This window comes from Hemisphaericaspora subhashii (assembly GCF_019202705.1).
Source record: "Hemisphaericaspora subhashii strain CBS 10753 chromosome Unknown scaffold6, whole genome shotgun sequence".
Taxonomy (NCBI): domain Eukaryota; kingdom Fungi; phylum Ascomycota; class Pichiomycetes; order Serinales; family Debaryomycetaceae; genus Hemisphaericaspora; species Hemisphaericaspora subhashii.
In genome coordinates, this window is record NW_026057209.1 from 66,498 (window position 1) to 83,689 (window position 17,192).

Below are 17,192 nucleotides of genomic sequence, written 5' to 3' on the forward strand. Positions count from 1 at the left end.
TCTAGAACCGATTTGAAGCAGAAATGCTCTCACTAAGAGCAGTGCTCCATCTAATAATAGAAGCGCTCCCTATTGAGGTAGAGAGAGAAAGGTGATTACTACACACAAGTATAGATCAAGATTAGACCAAATATATAAACTACCTATGTACCTATACATAAGAGTACCCACCATAGAACTAAACAATAAATAATAACTGGAGGCCTCAACAAGTCTATTAAATTCCCTCGTTGTTGCAAATAGGTATAATACAACTGATTTTCCAGCAATCAGTTAAATACATGAAAATTCAATCAATTGATTTTCGACAAGTAGGACAAGACATATTATAATCAATCCAAAGGTTTAAACAACCATAATGGAATTGATGATTGCAATGCTTCATTTGTATAACATTTGTAACAAGATTATCATGACATATAACACATCTGTCTTGTTGTTGTTGATTGGGTATTCTTAATTTATTTAGAATTATTTCTTTCTTTTTATAATTTATAATTTGTCTTGTTTTCATAATTAATGATTTTAAACTTAAATAAGTTGAAGGTAATATGAAAAATGGAAATGAATATTGATTATAACTGAATACCGTAATGAATATAACAATCATAATGAAATTAATTAAACTGCTAATATAATCTCCAATATAAATCCATTTATAAGAACTTGTATATTCAGGTAATAAACATTTAATTGTAGTTAAGATTATAATTGGTAATAAATTCAAACATTCAATTATTAAGATATTCATCAAGGCATTATTATTACCATCGCCTGTTGTTGTTGTAGTAGTGTATTGACTAATTGCAATTGCAATATCAATTAAATTTGAGAATATTAACACTATTGATATTTTATTAGCATCAGTTACAGTGGCGGTTCGATCATTTACAATTATTGTAATTTCTTTATTGGATAATTTCCCTAACATTAACCATTTTAACCAATTAACACAAACAAGAGTCACTGGATTGTATTTGATTCGTTTGTAATAAAGTGATAAGAGGACCCCTCCAAACTAGTTTTCAATATTTTGTTAGTAATAATCCTTAGAGATGATTTTAACTATTTAATTTTGTGTGATAAAGAATACATACAACTCCATAACTTAATCGTTTTTTAGTGAAAGTTGCTAATGCAGTTGTAGATAAAATTGTTGTAACTGTAGATGGGTGTTGCCGTTGTTGTCGTTCTGGTATTACTAGTGACATTTAATCTAGTGTAGTCTTATAGTATTGTATAGTATAGTCTATTAGTGTAAGTGTAAAGAAAAGAAGGGAGGATGGCGGAGAGAAAATATTTTATTTGATGTTTTTTTTTACATTGTTTTTTAATTACGAAAAAGACAATTACGTGGTGTAAGGGATCGTTCATTGTTCTTTGTGATTCAATTGATTATTATTCCTCGGGATTTTCTTACTCTTAAATTTAATCTTAATTCACATTAACTACTATTAGAATTCCTTTTAATTCCCAATGGCAACTGAAAACTAAAATCATGAAAGACTAGCCCCACTTGCTTTTGACTTCTTTTGATTTAAAAATTTTGGGTAAAAACGTAAAACTTTAAAATTTTTAGTGTTGAGCCGCACTTACCTTTACTGGAAAGCTATCTTTTGCCAATTTTGTCTCTTTCAGTTCACCAAGTGAAGCAACGATAACAACAAAGGGAAGTATAGTAATAGAACATGGAGGTTGCTATAAAGTAGCTACAGCCAAGATAGGGGGGAAGCTTATGTCAAGAATTACAACTAAATTCTATATCACTTTGCAGAGCCCTGACCCAAAAAGAGTTTGCCGTAAGTTCAATTTGAGATGAATACAACAAGGAGCGCATTCTCTATTTACTAATTAATCCTTAGCCGATAATATACCTACAGGTTTAACATACTTCAATTGGTTGGATAGAGCCTATTGCTACAATCAATGTCGTCCTCATAGCAAGCAGAAGCAATAAGAATTTATGTTTTGCAACCAATTTTTTTTTGTAGGGAAAATCAAGCTTTGAGACTTATCAAACAATCAGACCTAAGCAACTAATATGATTATAATGAATTGATCCAGTCCAGCGATGCTACCCATTAGCTATTAGAAAAGCCATAGCTAATTGAGAACTTACTGGTGTGTCCCTATATCCTACCACTTAATATCTCAACTATCTAATCTGCAAAAGCCTCAAGCTAACCTGCAAATATATTTTGAATGGCATCTCAAATTTTTTTTCACTTTTCACTTCACGGACTATCGATTTAGGTGTTTCCTATGAAAACGATAAAGAACGTTATAAGAATAATGGGAAAGAGAAATTTTAGAAAAGGAAAAGGAGGAAGCGGTGGTGGTGACAAAAAGGGGTTTGGAAAAAGAGCATCAGATAATGAAAATTGGACAGAAGCAGTTAGAGAAAGTGCAGTATGGGAAAAATATTATAAAACCATGAATATCATTCCTGAAGAAGAATGGGATACTTTCAAGAAACATTGTCAAGATACCTTGCCATTAACTTTCCGTATTACTGGTTCCAGAAAACATGCTGAAGAAATTAGAGAAATCTTTCAAACTAGACATGTATCAAAATTACAAGATGCGGAATTTGATGGAGTTAAATTAACCCCCAAACCATTAGCATACTATCCGGATGGATTAGGTTGGCAATTAGATGTTTCTAAAGCTGTCATTAGAAAACAAAAGGAATTTGCCAAAACTCAAAGATTCTTAGTTGTTGAAACTCAAGTTGGGAATATTTCTCGTCAAGAAGCAGTTTCCATGATTCCTCCATTATTAATGGATATTAAACCACATCATTATGTTTTAGATATGTGTGCTGCTCCAGGATCCAAGACCGCTCAATTGGTTGAAGCTTTGCATTCAGATGATGAAAATAAATTACCAACTGGGTTTGTTTTAGCTAATGATTCCGATTATAAACGTTCTCATATGTTGGTTCATCAAGTTAAGAGATTAAATTCACCAAATTTCATTACTGTTAATCACGATGCTACATTATTCCCAAAAATTAAATTAAATGATGCCAATGAATTCTTAAAATTTGATAGAATCTTATGTGATGTTCCATGTTCTGGTGATGCCACTATGAGAAAGAATGTAAATGTTTGGAAAGATTTCAGAGTCGGTAACGGACTTGGATTACATCCATTACAATTCAATATCTTAAACAGAGGTTTACAATTATTGAAAAAAGGTGGTAGATTGGTATATTCTACATGCTCCTTATCACCAGTTGAAAATGAAGCTGTTGTTGCTGCGGCATTAAGAAAATGGGGTAAGGATCAACTTCGTTTAGTTGATGTTTCTCAAGAATTACCAGGATTGATTAGACGTGAAGGTATTAGTGATTGGAAAGTATTTGGAAAGGATATGGAATTAAGAGAAAAGGGTTCTGCTGAAGATATTCCAGAAACTGCATTCCCACCAACTAGTGAAGAAGCCGCTGAATTTAATTTAAACCGTTGTATTAGGGTTTATCCCCATTTACAAAATACCGGAGGTTTCTTCATTGCTGTCTTTGAAAAGATTGATCCTGAACAAGTAGAAGGATCAAAAAGAGAATTAGAAGAAGAAGAAATTGATCAAGAATCAGAAGAATCCAAAAAACAAAAAACCAATACTGAAATGGTTCATAAACCTCAAAAGAAACAAAAATTACCAAGAGATGCCAATGAAGAACCATTTATTTTCTTAGATCCAAATCATCCTGAATTACAAAAATGTTGGCCATTCTATGATGTCAAAGATACATTCCCTAAGGATTGTACATTAGTTAGAAATGCCACCGGGGAACCAATTAGAACTATCTATTATGTTGCACCAATTGTACGTGATATCTTATCTATAACTGAACAAAAATTGAAGATTATTCAAGCGGGAATTAAATTATTTGTAGCTCAACGTAATGATCTTGGAAGTTGTCCATGGAGAGTTCAAACTGAATCTTTACATACTATTGAAAGACATTTAGGTGAAAAGAGACATTTGAAGTGTAATTTAAAATTATTGGAAGTTTTATTCATAGAAGCATTTCCAAAAGTTAAAGATATTAAAGAAAGAGGTATTGATCCTGAATTTTCTAATAAATTAGAAGAAATGGAAGAAGGGTGTATCTTTTTGACTGTTGAAAGAGGAGATGGGTTAGAAGATTTATTCTTACCATTATGGAAGGGTAAGTCAAATATTAACTTGATGGTTAACAAGAATGATACTCATGAATTACTTTATCGTGTTTTTGATGTTGAAACTTCTGCTAAGGATGAAGGTAAAGAAAAGATCTATCAACAGAAAGTCGAAGCTGAAAAGAAAGCAAGAGCAGCAGCTGCAGCAAGTGGTGAAATTGAATCTACCGTTGAGCCAACTGAAGAATCAACCGTTGAACCAACCGAGGAATCAACCGTTGAACCAACTGAAGATTCCGCGTTTGAAACTCCTGAAGTTGAAAATTAAATGCCATATAATCCATAGAATTATAGTCCCAATTTTGTATATTAAAATGTATTCATTAAAGTCATTAAACATAGAAGTAGCCTTAAATCTGCTAGACAATCTCTTTATTCGTCCTCTTCATCTTCCTCCTCATCCTCGTCATCAGAGCTTGTATCTCGATCTATATCACTCTCTTCTGGTCTCTCATACGAATAATTTTCCAAAAACATCCTCACCAGTTCTTCATCAATCAACTCATCCACCCACGACTCTACCAACATCCCCATAGCCAACAAAGCGGATTCGTCCATACTCCGAATAAACCGCCTAGTATCTCCATCAGCCTTACTTATCTTCCTACTCACAAAATAATGAATCACTTTCAATAACTCACTATCAGGTAAAATCTTATCTTCATTATGTACAATCGGAATCTTTAAATTCCCCGGTTTTAACATATCCAAAATCTCATCCGGTGGTACTACAGTTCCCTTCGGTGCATATACTTTATCCAAATCATCCGCTTGTTTGTCTATTATAACTTCTATCCCCCTTGGAGGATGGTTGACGATTTTATGTTTGGTTGATTGAGAGACGTATTCGAGGTCTATGTGTTGTTGTTTGTAGTATTCTCCGTTGGCGGCGTTGTAGACTGTTGCATTGTTGATTAGGCTTCTGTCTGTTTGTGAGATGTTCATGTTGACTGTCTGTCTGTTGTGTGGTAGTGGTTAAGATGCGATGCGAGGGTTTGAAGTGTTTTGATTTTTTTTTTTGGGAAATTTTTGTGGAAGAAAGATGGAGAAGTAAGGGTCAATGGACAATGGTAGAACAAAGTGATATAGACAGACATTATGAGAGGAGGAGTCAGTTGGAATTACTTGTTGCTGAAGATGTATATCGAAAGACACTTATAGAATTAGCGGTGTTTAAATTGGTATCACTAATTAATCCAATTGAGAAACCAAAACAACAACATCAAGAAGGAGAACCACAACTGCCGATCCAAGTTCCAGACGAATCACCAAGAACTCTACGGGCACTTCGGAAACAGAAAGAAAGGGAAGCTGAAGAAAGACAGAGACTAGAAAAGGAGAAACCAATCGAGATCCCACTACCACCTCCACCTGCCGCAGAAATTCCAGAATTGGTTGATGAATACGAATTGAAACTAAACAAATTAAAACAAGAACATTCAGTTAAGGCAAAGATACAAGAAGCAAGGATAAGTCAACTTGCAGAAGAGAATGAATCTTTGAAAGCACAAATTAAAGAATTAAAATCCCTCCAAGCCAAAGCCAAACCTCCCACCACTACTACTAAAACACTATTATTGAAAGAAAATACTAAACCACCCAGGAGAGGATTGTTTGACCTGTCCTTCGGGTTTTCACCCCTACGATCACCTTCATTTACGAAAAGACAACAACAGACATATGACACTCCATTTCTAAGTCCATCCCGAAAGGAAGCGAAACGCAATTCATCTCAACAGTCTTCTCCTTCTGAGAAGGCGCCACAGCCTATGACACATCTAGAGGAAGTAATATCCAAAAAACCCTCGACTCCAACAAAGACTCCCACCAAGGTCATCCAATCATTCGATAAATCAGATTCACCTATTTCTTCACCCGATTTTTCTCCCAGAATAGAGACAGTTGGTGATATGAGCTTAATGGGCTCATCCACTCCAGCAACCACCAAAGAATCACATCACATAGCAGAAACTAGCGGAATTTCAGAATATGAAAGTGCAAAATCTTCCCTATCAATCAAAGTAGAAGAAAGAAAAGAGAAGAAAATAAAACTATGGAAATCAGACGCGTTTAAGACTTCATTATTTAATAAGAAAATACATGGATTGGAAGACGAATCGTTTAATATGGTGAATTACTATCTGGATAAGAATTTTGAAATAAATCCCGATGGTGGTGCGTCACCACTTGTAAAACGTGTGTTGCCAGAGAAATTGGAATTGGTTGAAAAGAAGGATCCCACTACTTCGGAGAAGGAAACTGGTAATGTTGAAGAACAGGCGGGGAAGAAGAGAAGGAAGGTGTTTACGATTGATTGATGAGACATAATGGTTCGGGTGATGTCTGGGTACATTCGCCTGAATCATTTTATAGATACATTCTATTTATTATTTTAAATGTAACAATATATATATATACCCATTCAGTAAGAGTAGTTGTACTATCCCTTGTTTCCTGGGTCAGTCACTTCCTCAGGGTATCTCTGACCTTTAAAAGTCGGTTGCAAAGTTTCCAGGCGATTTACTATTACTGTCATTTCTTTGTAGAAAATAAATATTTGAATGTTTCGTGAATACCCTGTGTTGGCTCTCCTGAAATTTCCTTTAGTTAGTAGACAGAATGGAAGAATTACATATCTACTACAGTCATTTGAACCAATACAAGCTTGTAAAGCGTCGATGGGCTACCAACTGTTGAACTGATCACATGACCAAACCCATTTTCGGAAAAATTCTGTTGTCAAAAAAAAACTCCAAATTTCTTCCAGTTGTGCATTCTACCCATTAGTGGATTTGTCAGTGAACAGCAAATGATCAGAGGAAGACATACAGTTAGAGGGTTGTCTAGGAACCTTTATAAAGTGAACACTTCTATTCCAATTAGAGCAGCCAGTTCTGTTGTTTGGAATGGAAGCAATTCATCTATAAAACCCCGTCCATTCTTTTTGCCATCAAATACTCCAACTTTAAAAACCATTGAACTGTTTTTGTTAGATGAGCAACCAAATTTAGATAAAAAAGATGAATCAGTTAACAAAAAGGAGAAACCTAAAAAGAAGGAAACCCCTAAAAGGAAGGACAAGCAGGAAAAGGATGATAAAGACATTGAGAAGAAGAAAGAAGATAAAGATATTGAAAAATCTGATGTCAATGATGTTAGAACTAGCATAGATCCGAATGCTCCTACTTCTGCAGGTGGTAATGCCCCTCCAAGCAATAACAACAACGATGGTAATGATAACAAGGACAAGGATCCTGAGTATCCCATTGAAGAAGACCTGGAAAGAGAACCTCGCATCAAACCTAACAGAGATGGAGAATATCCACCATTATTAGCCATTCCAATGAAAAGTCGTCCTCCATTACCATTAAGAACCACCAGCATATCCATAACAGATCCTGAAGTCATTCAAGCCATCAAAACGATTTCCGATAAAAGAGAAGCCTATTTTGTATTATTCCATGAGCGTGATCCAGATGCGGTCTCTACTGATGTTATCGAAAGCAAAGAGTCAGTACATAAGACCGGGGTCATATGTGAAGTGATCAAATTCATGGAAGAATCAAGTCCAAAATCAATGACTATTATTGCCTATCCTCTGGCAAGATGTGAATTAGTTGATTTAAGTACTCCGAATATGAAGGGTGGACGTATCGAACCCGAAGATTTCCCAACCTCCTATTTAATGAATAAGAAAGTTTCATATGGTACTGTTAGAGAGAAAAAGGATCTCCCATACGACCCTGATTCACCAGAAATTAAGGCATTAATTGAAACTATGCATACATTATTAGGTACTTTAGGTGCCCAAAATCCAATTCAAAACTTGAAAACTGGAGAAATACCTAAGGATCCCGCCAAGTTTGCTGATTATATTGCTTCAAATGTTCATGCTAAACCAGAACTTATTCAGGAGATTTTAGATGAAAGCAATATTCCACTTAGATTAAGAAAAGCACTTGAAATCTTAAAAGTTGAAGTTGAAGCATTATTAATCAAACAAACAGCAATGAGTGAATTGAATAAAAAGGCAGAGAAAGCCCAAATTCGTGGGTTTATTCGTGAATTCATTGCAGAATTGCAAAAAGGTATCGGTATCAAGGAAGGTAATCGTATTGCAAAATACGACGAAAGATTAAAAAAATTGAAATTATCAGAAGAAGCAATGGAAGCTTATAATGCTGAAAAAGCCAAGGTATTAGCTAATTTAGACCATTCTTCTGAAATTGGTGTAAGTGAAAAATATATTGATTGGTTGACTTCCATTCCTTGGGGTGTATATTCCAAAGATCTGTTTAATGTGAAAAAGGCAAGAACTATATTAGATCGCGATCATTATGGAATGAAAGATGTCAAGGAAAGAATTTTGCAATTCATTTCAAGTGGTAAAGTTTCAGGTCATGTCGAAGGGAAAATTCTATGTCTTACTGGTCCTCCAGGTACTGGTAAAACTTCAATTGCCAGATCTATTGCAGAAGCCCTTAATAGAAAATATGTCAGGCTTGCTGTGGGTGGTATTCAGGATGTTCATGAAATCAAGGGTCATCGTAGAACTTATGTCGGATCAGTTCCAGGTCGTATAATTTATGCATTAAAAGAAGCAAAAACTTCAAATCCATTAATGCTAATTGATGAAATTGATAAATTGGATCTTTCCGGAAGAGGAGGTGCAGCTTCTGCATTTTTGGAAATTTTGGATCCTGAACAAAATTCTGAATTTGTTGATACTTATATTGAATGTAGAGTTGATTTATCAAAAGTTTTATTTGTTTGTACAGCAAATTATCTTGAGAATGTTCCTGCTCCATTAAGAGATCGTATGGAAATTATTGAAGTTTCAGGATATACCAAGAACGAAAAGATTGAAATTGCAACTAAACATTTAATTCCAAATGCAAGTAAAAAAGCTCAGTTGGAAAATGGACATGTTATCATTCCAAAGGAAACCGTCTCACTCATCAATGATAAATATTGTAGAGAAAGTGGTATGAGATATATGAAATCTTTGATCAATAGAATTTTCAGTAAGGCTAGTTTGAAGATTGTCGAGGAAATTGAAGCTAGAGAAGAAGCCGAGGAAGCTAAAAAAGCCGAAGCAGAAGCCAAGAAGCAAGAAGAAACAAAGGAAGCCGAAGCCACGACAGAAGAAGTGAAACCGGAAGAAGAGCCAAAGGAAGAAGAGGTCGCTTCTGCAGACGAAAGCAAGGCTAAGGATGATATTTCCAAGGAATCGGAAGTAACCAAATCTTCATCAGAAGCAGAAAAGAAGGTTGACGAAGAAAGCAAACCCGAAGAAGCCAAAACTACCACTACTGATGAAGTCAAACAAGCCGAAGAAGAAGAAGAACCTCACAAATTAGATATCCCAGCAGATGTTGTTTTTGAAATCACTCCAGAAAACTTGAAAGACTACATTGGTCCCCCAGTCTTTGAAAAGGACAGACTCTATGACGAGCTTGTTCCCGGTGTAGCCACTGGATTAGCGTTCCTCAACTCCGGGTTCGGCTCTGTTCTTTATACCGAATCTATTTTAACCAATTCAATCTCTTCAGGTTCCGGACACGCCGGGGTGCACGTAACTGGTCGCTTAATGGATGTAATGAAAGAATCAGCTTCTTTGGCTTATTCATTCGTTAAGCTGTATATGGTGAAGAATTTCCCTGAGAATAGATTCTTTGAAGTTGCAGATATTCATATGCATTGTCCGGGTGGTAGTATACCTAAGGATGGTCCATCTGCTGGTGTTGCATTTACGTCTTCGTTGATTTCTTTGGCCTTACAAAAAGCCATGCCTGCCAATATTGCCATGACTGGTGAAATTACAGTGACTGGTAAAGTGTTGGCTGTTGGTGGATTAAAGGAAAAGTTATTAGGTGCCAAGTTATATGGTTGTGATACTGTTATTTTCCCTAAGTCTATTGAGAATCAATTAGAAGAAATTGATGATGAGATTAAGGAGGGTATTAAATTGATTCCTATTGAATGGTATGATGAAGCATTCGAAATTCTTTTCCCTGGCGTAACGAAAGAAGAAGGTAACAAGGTATGGAAAGAAGAGTTTTCTAAATTAGAAGACAAGAAGAAGAAGAAGGAAACGTAGGAATAGCATTTTTGTATTATCATGAGATATGTCTGTTTTCTTTTATACATTTTTGTACATAGTTTTTAAGTAAGAAAAGTAAATGTTAAGTATTATTTGAGTTCATTTTCCTGTTCCTCTTTCATTGAACCAAAGAATTGTCTAACCTCCTGTTCAGTAACGACTTTACCCTCTTCTGCAAATGGTTTAAAGAAATCGCGTAATTTCTCGCGAATTTTATCATATGCCTGTAGTCCTTCAATTGCCTTTTCTCGAGGAATTGATTGTAATGCATCAGCACCCATCTCAAGTATTGACCCAGTTGTTGATTCTACATCATTTGGTGGTTCGTATATAGGATCATCCAAGAAAAGATAGTTGTTGTTTGTTAAAAATTCATACAATCTAGATTCTTTGTTTAATGATTCATAAAGCTGTATAATCTTTTCACGGAAATCATTAGCCAAGAAGAAAGAATACTGCGGCTGTTTCGGTTCTTCGGTCTTCATTCTTTTCACAACTGGTTCGTCATCTGTACGATTCAGCTTCTTTTCTAGCTCTGCATTTTTGGATTCCCAGTCATGCATTGTGTTGATAGTATCAAAATGTGCTAATTTAGTGTAGACTATACCCGGGGTCTTTTCAAGTTCGTTGAACACATCTTGGAATTGTGATATACACTTCCAACAGATGAAAACATCGAAATTGTCCAATTTTGGAAAATGTGGTATAGCAGACTCTGCATCTGATTCCTGTTCCTCTCGTTGTTGTTCCGCTTCAGCATCTTCTCCTGGTGGAGCAAGTTTATCCAACATATTTTTACCGTTGGTTTGTCTATCCTTCTCTACTGCTTCTTTCGTTATACCCATAATACATCTATCATGATACCAATCCTCTCCACAAACAAATCCAAAATAACATTGTAGCATATCACCAGTTTCTTCTAGTGGATTATATGGTTTCTCACAACAACAAAAATTCCCATGAAAATTCTGATTATAGATATTTGAAGAAGATGGAATATCTTCCGCATTCAAATTCAATTCCTTAGAACTCGTTGATGAAACAGATAACCGCCTTCCCTTTTCTGAAGCCTCCCCCCTTCTTCGTAAATTACAAGCACCATTAAAAGTCTTGGACATTCTTGTTGTCCCACAATCACAAACAAAGGATCGTTTACTAAACAATTCCACAATTTCATGACTAGCATGACATTGAATTGAACAGGAGTAACATACCCCAATTGGCTGGTTGTCATTCTCTTTAGAGCAAGTTAAGCATGCGAATACGGGTTGTCTGAGTTCACCTTGTTCGTAAGTGCATTCATTTGGATCGTAGGGCATTAATTCCCTTGCTTCTCGTTCTAATCTCAATTGATTTTCAATGTAATCGACCGCTGTCACCGAATCCTGTTGACTAGAGCCTTCAACAGCATCATGTTGACTCATTTTGTTTGAAGTATTGGGGTGTCTTTTGTACTACTGATAAGCATAAGTTTATTGTTTTGATTTTTCGGGGAGTTGATCTAAGAATTCAAAACGTCGCTACCAGATGTGAAATTGACACTCAATATGATTTCTATGGTAACTCTCTTAATATGGGTTATCGGGTCAATCCTCAATCCACCAATACCCCCTAGAATGTTCGACAATGAATATAAAAGACGGCGGGCTTAGTAACGAAATTTGAGTGCTGTTAGTATACGGTGTTCGCCAAAAAGGTTGTGCCGCCACTAGACAACGGTTAAATCGATGTTATTTATTGAGTTAATAAACGCTAAAAGTACAAAATTAGAAGAAAGAAAGCAAAAAGCAAAAGGTTTATGAAGCAAGAGATGATTTGGAAGTAGTGAATAAGCGGATGCTCTTCAAGAGGTCATTGTATTTCCCTCCTTTTCACCGCTCCAAATCACTGATAGACTTTTTACATAACATTGGAATATCATTACAAGGTCTTCTTCATTTAAATATATATAATATCATATCTTTCGGATGGATGCAAGTAAGTTTAATAGTACAGTATCTAATCACTTGAAGCAATTTCTTTCACAATATCATCATAAGCTTCTCTATATTCATCAGTCTTATCGGCATTCTTCTTAGATTTACCACCACCTGGAACAATCATGACACATGAGGTTGGTCTCTTGGTAGCACCAGCAGAACCTAAATCTTCTTTTGAAGGTATGAAAACATATGAAACTGAAGTATCTTCACATAAAACTGGGATATGAGAAATAACATCAGCTGGGGAGATATCACCAGCAATGACAACTAAACCCTTTTCACCTTTTCTTAAAGCCTTAACAACTTCCTTGACACCCCTCTTGACATGCTTGGCCTTAGAAGCTTTCTTTACGGTTTTCAAGATTTTCTTATTTAATTTCTTAGAAGCTAATGGTTTAGCAAATGGTAAGACTGCAGACATTCTCTTTTCATAATTGTCTTCGGTAGCTTCCTCTACCTTAACTGATTTATCCTTCTTGGCCATTGTTATTATTTATTCTTTATTTATTTACAAAGTGGTTACCCCTTCCTTTGTATTCCTCCTGGTTTTTCAGGAATTTTGAAAGTGAAAAAAAAATTGCAGATGAGTGCGATGCCCTCCACAGACAAACCAGAAACCACTAACAAAATTTTTGAAACCATTTACACGCCCCTTTATTTCCAACAGTCAATACTTCTACTTATTCATAGGTACCATTACTATACACACAGACTAATATGCCTCGTAAGCCAATTAATGTTAGTAGAAAGAGGCAGAAGGATAGTGGATCAACTTATCAACCAACAGAAATAGAAGATGCATTACAACTACAAAACCCAATTCCACAAACAGCCCAAGGCAACCCAACCCAACAGCAGCTTGAAGACAAGAAAGTGATACATTATTTACTGAAGATACATGCAAGACAGGTCATTACTTTAGTAGACAAGTTCGTTCGGTTAACCATTCTAATATGTACTTCAGAAGCTACGTATTTTGAAACTAATAAAGAAACACTTCTTGAATCATTACGTCTGAATTTTGGTATTAAAGATATGTCAATTTCTCCAGATCATCCAGGAAGTGTAGATAGATATTTATCATTATATGGTACTGCTGAACCCATAGCTAAAGCAATGGTATATCTAATCTTCATTCTAAATACAAAGTTAAACAATATCGCAGGTATCGATTTGTTTACTTTAAAATCATCAAATTATAAAACCACTTTATTACTTAAGACGTCGGTTGAGATCCAGAATAAACACGGATTGAAATATCTTGATACTTCATCGCTGTTTACTTATAATTTCAAACAAAATGTTCACTCGGTATTTGCTCAAGGAGATCTTCATTCTTTGCACAATACATACTTATTGTCTCTTGAATTGAATCTTTCCTGTGATGATAATGATCTTACTAATATGCAATCGTTTGGTATTCATCTAGATCCAGCTTTATATAAAAGATCAGAAGAGAATACTGAATTACTCACAAAATCAACTCAAAAAGTATTAGAATTCATATATCCAACTTCAAGATTTAATTAAACAAATTGTAATTGTATATTTTATAGAAAGTATATATAAACAAAATAAAGTAGAACCAGAACTAAAATACTAAAGGAGGAGCCAGTCGTGGTGGAACAACATCTAGACATGAGTAATTTGAGCTATTTTGTTTTTTCTAGAAATTGACGCAACTCTATCACCCAAAGATAATGCTAAACCTTGTCCCTTTGACCTTATTCTAACATGACCAATAATTGGACCATCAGTTTGTTTCTCAATACACAAGTTTGCTAAAGCATCTTCACCAAATGTAGAACGAGAATATAAATTAGCAGACAAGAATTGACATTCTTCACCAATCACTGCTCCTGGAGTTAAACAATTCATATTTGTACCCTTCATCAATTCATCCATATATTCCTTAAGAGAATCAATTGGAGATTTGATAGTGATTTTATTTTCCCATTCAAATTCATTCCACATCTTACGGAATTGACTTTCGGAACAAGTTGCTGGTTTGATATAATCCATGATATCCACATGAACATCATTCAAAATGACAATTGTAGATTCATTAGAATGTTGACCATCATATACAATATTACCAAAGATAACACCAGTATCGGCTGAAGTAACTTTGATTGTAGTTTGTACTTTATAGAAACCATGAGGTCCAATATTGGCAGTAGTTGGTTTATCAACAACTTTCAAATCTCCAAGAGTGGCAAATTCGACTGATAAGTTTCTTAAAGTATTTGTAGTTTGATTTACCAACAAGACATCCAAAACAACATCATATTGATGAACCTTAACAAATGCTTCGGCATAAATTGGATCTGAGAACCCAGTTAATGGAATAATCTTATTTAATCTAGATGATAAATTATCTTTCTTAACATCTGCACTTCCAGCCACAGCAACCACATCATCTTCAACAGCTCCCAGTTTTCTATTATCTTTATCAAGTTGTCTAAACACAATAGAATCATCCACTTGTTCAGCATTTTCATGGAAATCTTTAGCCAATGCTTCTGCCTTTTTATTTTCTGCGGTTTCGATTTGTGCCTTAAATGCATCTTTTGTATCTTCAAGGAAACCTGATTGAATAATAGATGCATCTTCCTCATCATTTAAGATCTTGATATACGTTAAGATTCTATCAGCAGAATCTTCATCGATCTTTTTGGAAACAATACTAGATTCACCAACTCTTAAAATAGAAACCATGATTAATAAAGCTTCAGCCTTCAATCCATTCAATACTCTAGCAGGAGTAGACAATTTTTGTAAACGAAGAATCAACTTAACCAAAGTAGACGAAAGTACCGCACCTAAATAGAAATCGCCACCAAGAATTTGTTTTCTAATCGGACTCTTAGTTTCGTCATCTTCATTAGTAGAAATCTCAGCAGTTAATGCAGATTCAGTAGCATAAGTTCCGTCAGGCAAAATAACTGGCCCCTTCTTTCTCTTCACATGTCCTGATTCTTCTTCGTCTTCGGGAGCCGCGGATTCTGCCTTTCTTTCACTAGCCAAAATAGGAACTTCTCCGACACTTGCTCTAATAAATTTCCAAGATTCTTGAATCACTGGCTCTTCCCATGCATATTCACCAATGATCCAAAGAGCACCTCTAAACACTTTCCCACTTCTGACATGAGGCAATGCAGAAATTAATCTTCTCAAAATATCTGGTCTTAAATCAGGGAACTTTTCAACAACTTCTTTAACAAAAGTTATGACTTCATATGCGGCAGTAGTATTTAATTCAGCAATTGAATCTAATAATAAGTCAATAACATCAGCTGCCACTTCTACAAACTTAATAGCCATTTGATGGATAGCATTGATTAACAATTGTCTATATTCGGCTGCTTTTTCTTCATTGGTTTGAGAAGTTGCTTGCAATTCCTTCTTTAATAATTTGATAACATCTTCAACATTTCTACTGGAGATAAATTGAAGAATAACTGAAAGCGCCTTCTTTCTAACATCCATATCTTGAGTTGATAAGACTCGTAAGATTTCTAAAGATAATTCTTGTAAAACACCTGGATTTTGTTTATTTAAATCTTTGATTCTATCCAAAGTGATAATTTTGACATTGTTATTAGCTTCTTTGGTAGCCAAATCAACAAATTTATTACCTGCCAAGAGAATAGATTGTGGATCCGAACTTAAGACAGTTAATGTATTAGCAGCTTCATATGTAACAACATTTGAAGACGAACTTTCGATAATTTCGGTAACCAATTGAGCATATTGCTGATTCAATGATGGAGATTTGAGAGCATCTCTTCTAATAAAGTCAATAAAAGCTAATTGTAATAATGGATCTAATGTTTCAATCACCGAGATGTTGTCTTGGATATATTGTAAAGCAGCATCTCTATTCAAATCAGTTAAACAAACAAATGCATTTCTCTTACATACTGAATCTGCTTCATCATATAAGAACCTATAAATCAATTCATCAGCATCTGGAACTAAATGATCAGAAACCTTATAAATTGAATAAAGAGCAAATACAGCATTCTTTCTAACATAAGCATGACGATGTTCGAGACATTGTCTAACATTTGGAACCAAAGTTTCTAATAATTCTGGTTCTTTCAATTTAGTCAAATATCTTAAAGTATTACCTCTAATATATTCATTAGGATGTTGTAAATCACGTTGAATTGCATTACAAACTAGAATCATTTCATGTCTCATTTTACCAGTTTCATCCATTTTAGGACAAACTTCCCAATAGAAATACAACAACTTCTTCAATTCCTTGTTTCTTGATGGCATAATGAATCTAATGATATGCATTAATAAATCAGGCATTGGATCTCCATTAAGAATTGTGATTAAAATCTTCTTCATGGTATCAATCTTAACTTCATCTTTTCCCTTTTCCAATAAAGTCTTGAATTCATTCACTGATACTTTAGAAGCCGCATTGGGCTCATAGATCAACGTGTAACCTGTATCACCACCCATTGACATATTGTCGCTTATTTAGTTTAGTTCTATTGATTGAGTGACTTCCAGTGCTGCCAATTTTAAAGTGAAAATTCTGAACACTCTGTTGCGTGTTGATTTTTTTGGTTGGTGGTTGTCAAAATAGAGGAATTGGGTACAATTACACGACTTTACTTGCACGTGACTTCAATCAATCATCCTAGTTTTGGTGCCGCTGGCAACCATCTGCGAATGGCTCTATTAGAGACTTAAATGGTATACTTCTTCTAGAGTTAGAGCTATATGAGGGGACTATTTTTGCCTGATTTGTTAAATGTTAATCCGTTTCTGATTCCATTTATGAATTTTATTGCAAGACAACAACTCGTCCAAAGGCGCTACCAGTTTTGCAATTGCAAAATCGCTTTGCTTCAATAGTAACTTCCCATGGTTATCGAAACAGAGATTGCGGTTTGGTTT

At 35.0% G+C, this 17,192-nt stretch overlaps 9 protein-coding genes across 9 annotated transcripts; 4 read left to right on the top strand and 5 right to left on the bottom strand. All coding sequences in view use genetic code 12, as the record gives it.

The window, feature by feature from the left end:
* Positions 1–289: 289 nt before the first annotated feature.
* J8A68_000623 (uncharacterized protein) lies at positions 290–1,211 on the bottom strand (the record flags this gene model as incomplete). Its single annotated transcript, XM_049410319.1, has 2 exons — positions 290–1,018; positions 1,098–1,211. 2 exons carry the CDS (start codon positions 1,209–1,211, stop codon positions 290–292), a joined length of 843 nt encoding a protein of 280 aa, XP_049266030.1.
* A 1,081-nt stretch (positions 1,212–2,292) lies between these two features.
* J8A68_000624 (tRNA (cytosine-5-)-methyltransferase) lies at positions 2,293–4,455 on the top strand (the record flags this gene model as incomplete). Its single annotated transcript, XM_049410320.1, has 1 exon — positions 2,293–4,455. One exon carries the CDS (start codon positions 2,293–2,295, stop codon positions 4,453–4,455), a length of 2,163 nt encoding a protein of 720 aa, XP_049266031.1.
* A 104-nt stretch (positions 4,456–4,559) lies between these two features.
* Positions 4,560–5,132, bottom strand: J8A68_000625 (uncharacterized protein; the record flags this gene model as incomplete). The annotated part of the gene is made up of 1 exon (XM_049410321.1): positions 4,560–5,132. The coding sequence occupies one exon, from the start codon at positions 5,130–5,132 to the stop codon at positions 4,560–4,562; it is 573 nt and encodes a 190-aa protein (XP_049266032.1).
* Positions 5,133–5,254: 122 nt separating this feature from the next.
* On the top strand, positions 5,255–6,505 carry J8A68_000626 (uncharacterized protein; the record flags this gene model as incomplete). The annotated part of the gene is made up of 1 exon (XM_049410322.1): positions 5,255–6,505. The coding sequence occupies one exon, from the start codon at positions 5,255–5,257 to the stop codon at positions 6,503–6,505; it is 1,251 nt and encodes a 416-aa protein (XP_049266033.1).
* A 491-nt stretch (positions 6,506–6,996) lies between these two features.
* Positions 6,997–10,287, top strand: PIM1 (ATP-dependent Lon protease; the record flags this gene model as incomplete). Its single annotated transcript, XM_049410324.1, has 1 exon — positions 6,997–10,287. One exon carries the CDS (start codon positions 6,997–6,999, stop codon positions 10,285–10,287), a length of 3,291 nt encoding a protein of 1,096 aa, XP_049266034.1.
* Positions 10,288–10,379: 92 nt separating this feature from the next.
* On the bottom strand, positions 10,380–11,714 carry J8A68_000628 (uncharacterized protein; the record flags this gene model as incomplete). The annotated part of the gene is made up of 1 exon (XM_049410325.1): positions 10,380–11,714. One exon carries the CDS (start codon positions 11,712–11,714, stop codon positions 10,380–10,382), a length of 1,335 nt encoding a protein of 444 aa, XP_049266035.1.
* Positions 11,715–12,288: 574 nt separating this feature from the next.
* Positions 12,289–12,756, bottom strand: NHP2 (snoRNA-binding protein; the record flags this gene model as incomplete). Its single annotated transcript, XM_049410326.1, has 1 exon — positions 12,289–12,756. The coding sequence occupies one exon, from the start codon at positions 12,754–12,756 to the stop codon at positions 12,289–12,291; it is 468 nt and encodes a 155-aa protein (XP_049266036.1).
* A 233-nt stretch (positions 12,757–12,989) lies between these two features.
* J8A68_000630 (uncharacterized protein) lies at positions 12,990–13,802 on the top strand (the record flags this gene model as incomplete). The annotated part of the gene is made up of 1 exon (XM_049410327.1): positions 12,990–13,802. One exon carries the CDS (start codon positions 12,990–12,992, stop codon positions 13,800–13,802), a length of 813 nt encoding a protein of 270 aa, XP_049266037.1.
* Positions 13,803–13,904: 102 nt separating this feature from the next.
* On the bottom strand, positions 13,905–16,757 carry SEC26 (coatomer subunit beta; the record flags this gene model as incomplete). Its single annotated transcript, XM_049410328.1, has 1 exon — positions 13,905–16,757. The coding sequence occupies one exon, from the start codon at positions 16,755–16,757 to the stop codon at positions 13,905–13,907; it is 2,853 nt and encodes a 950-aa protein (XP_049266038.1).
* Positions 16,758–17,192: the final 435 nt, after the last annotated feature.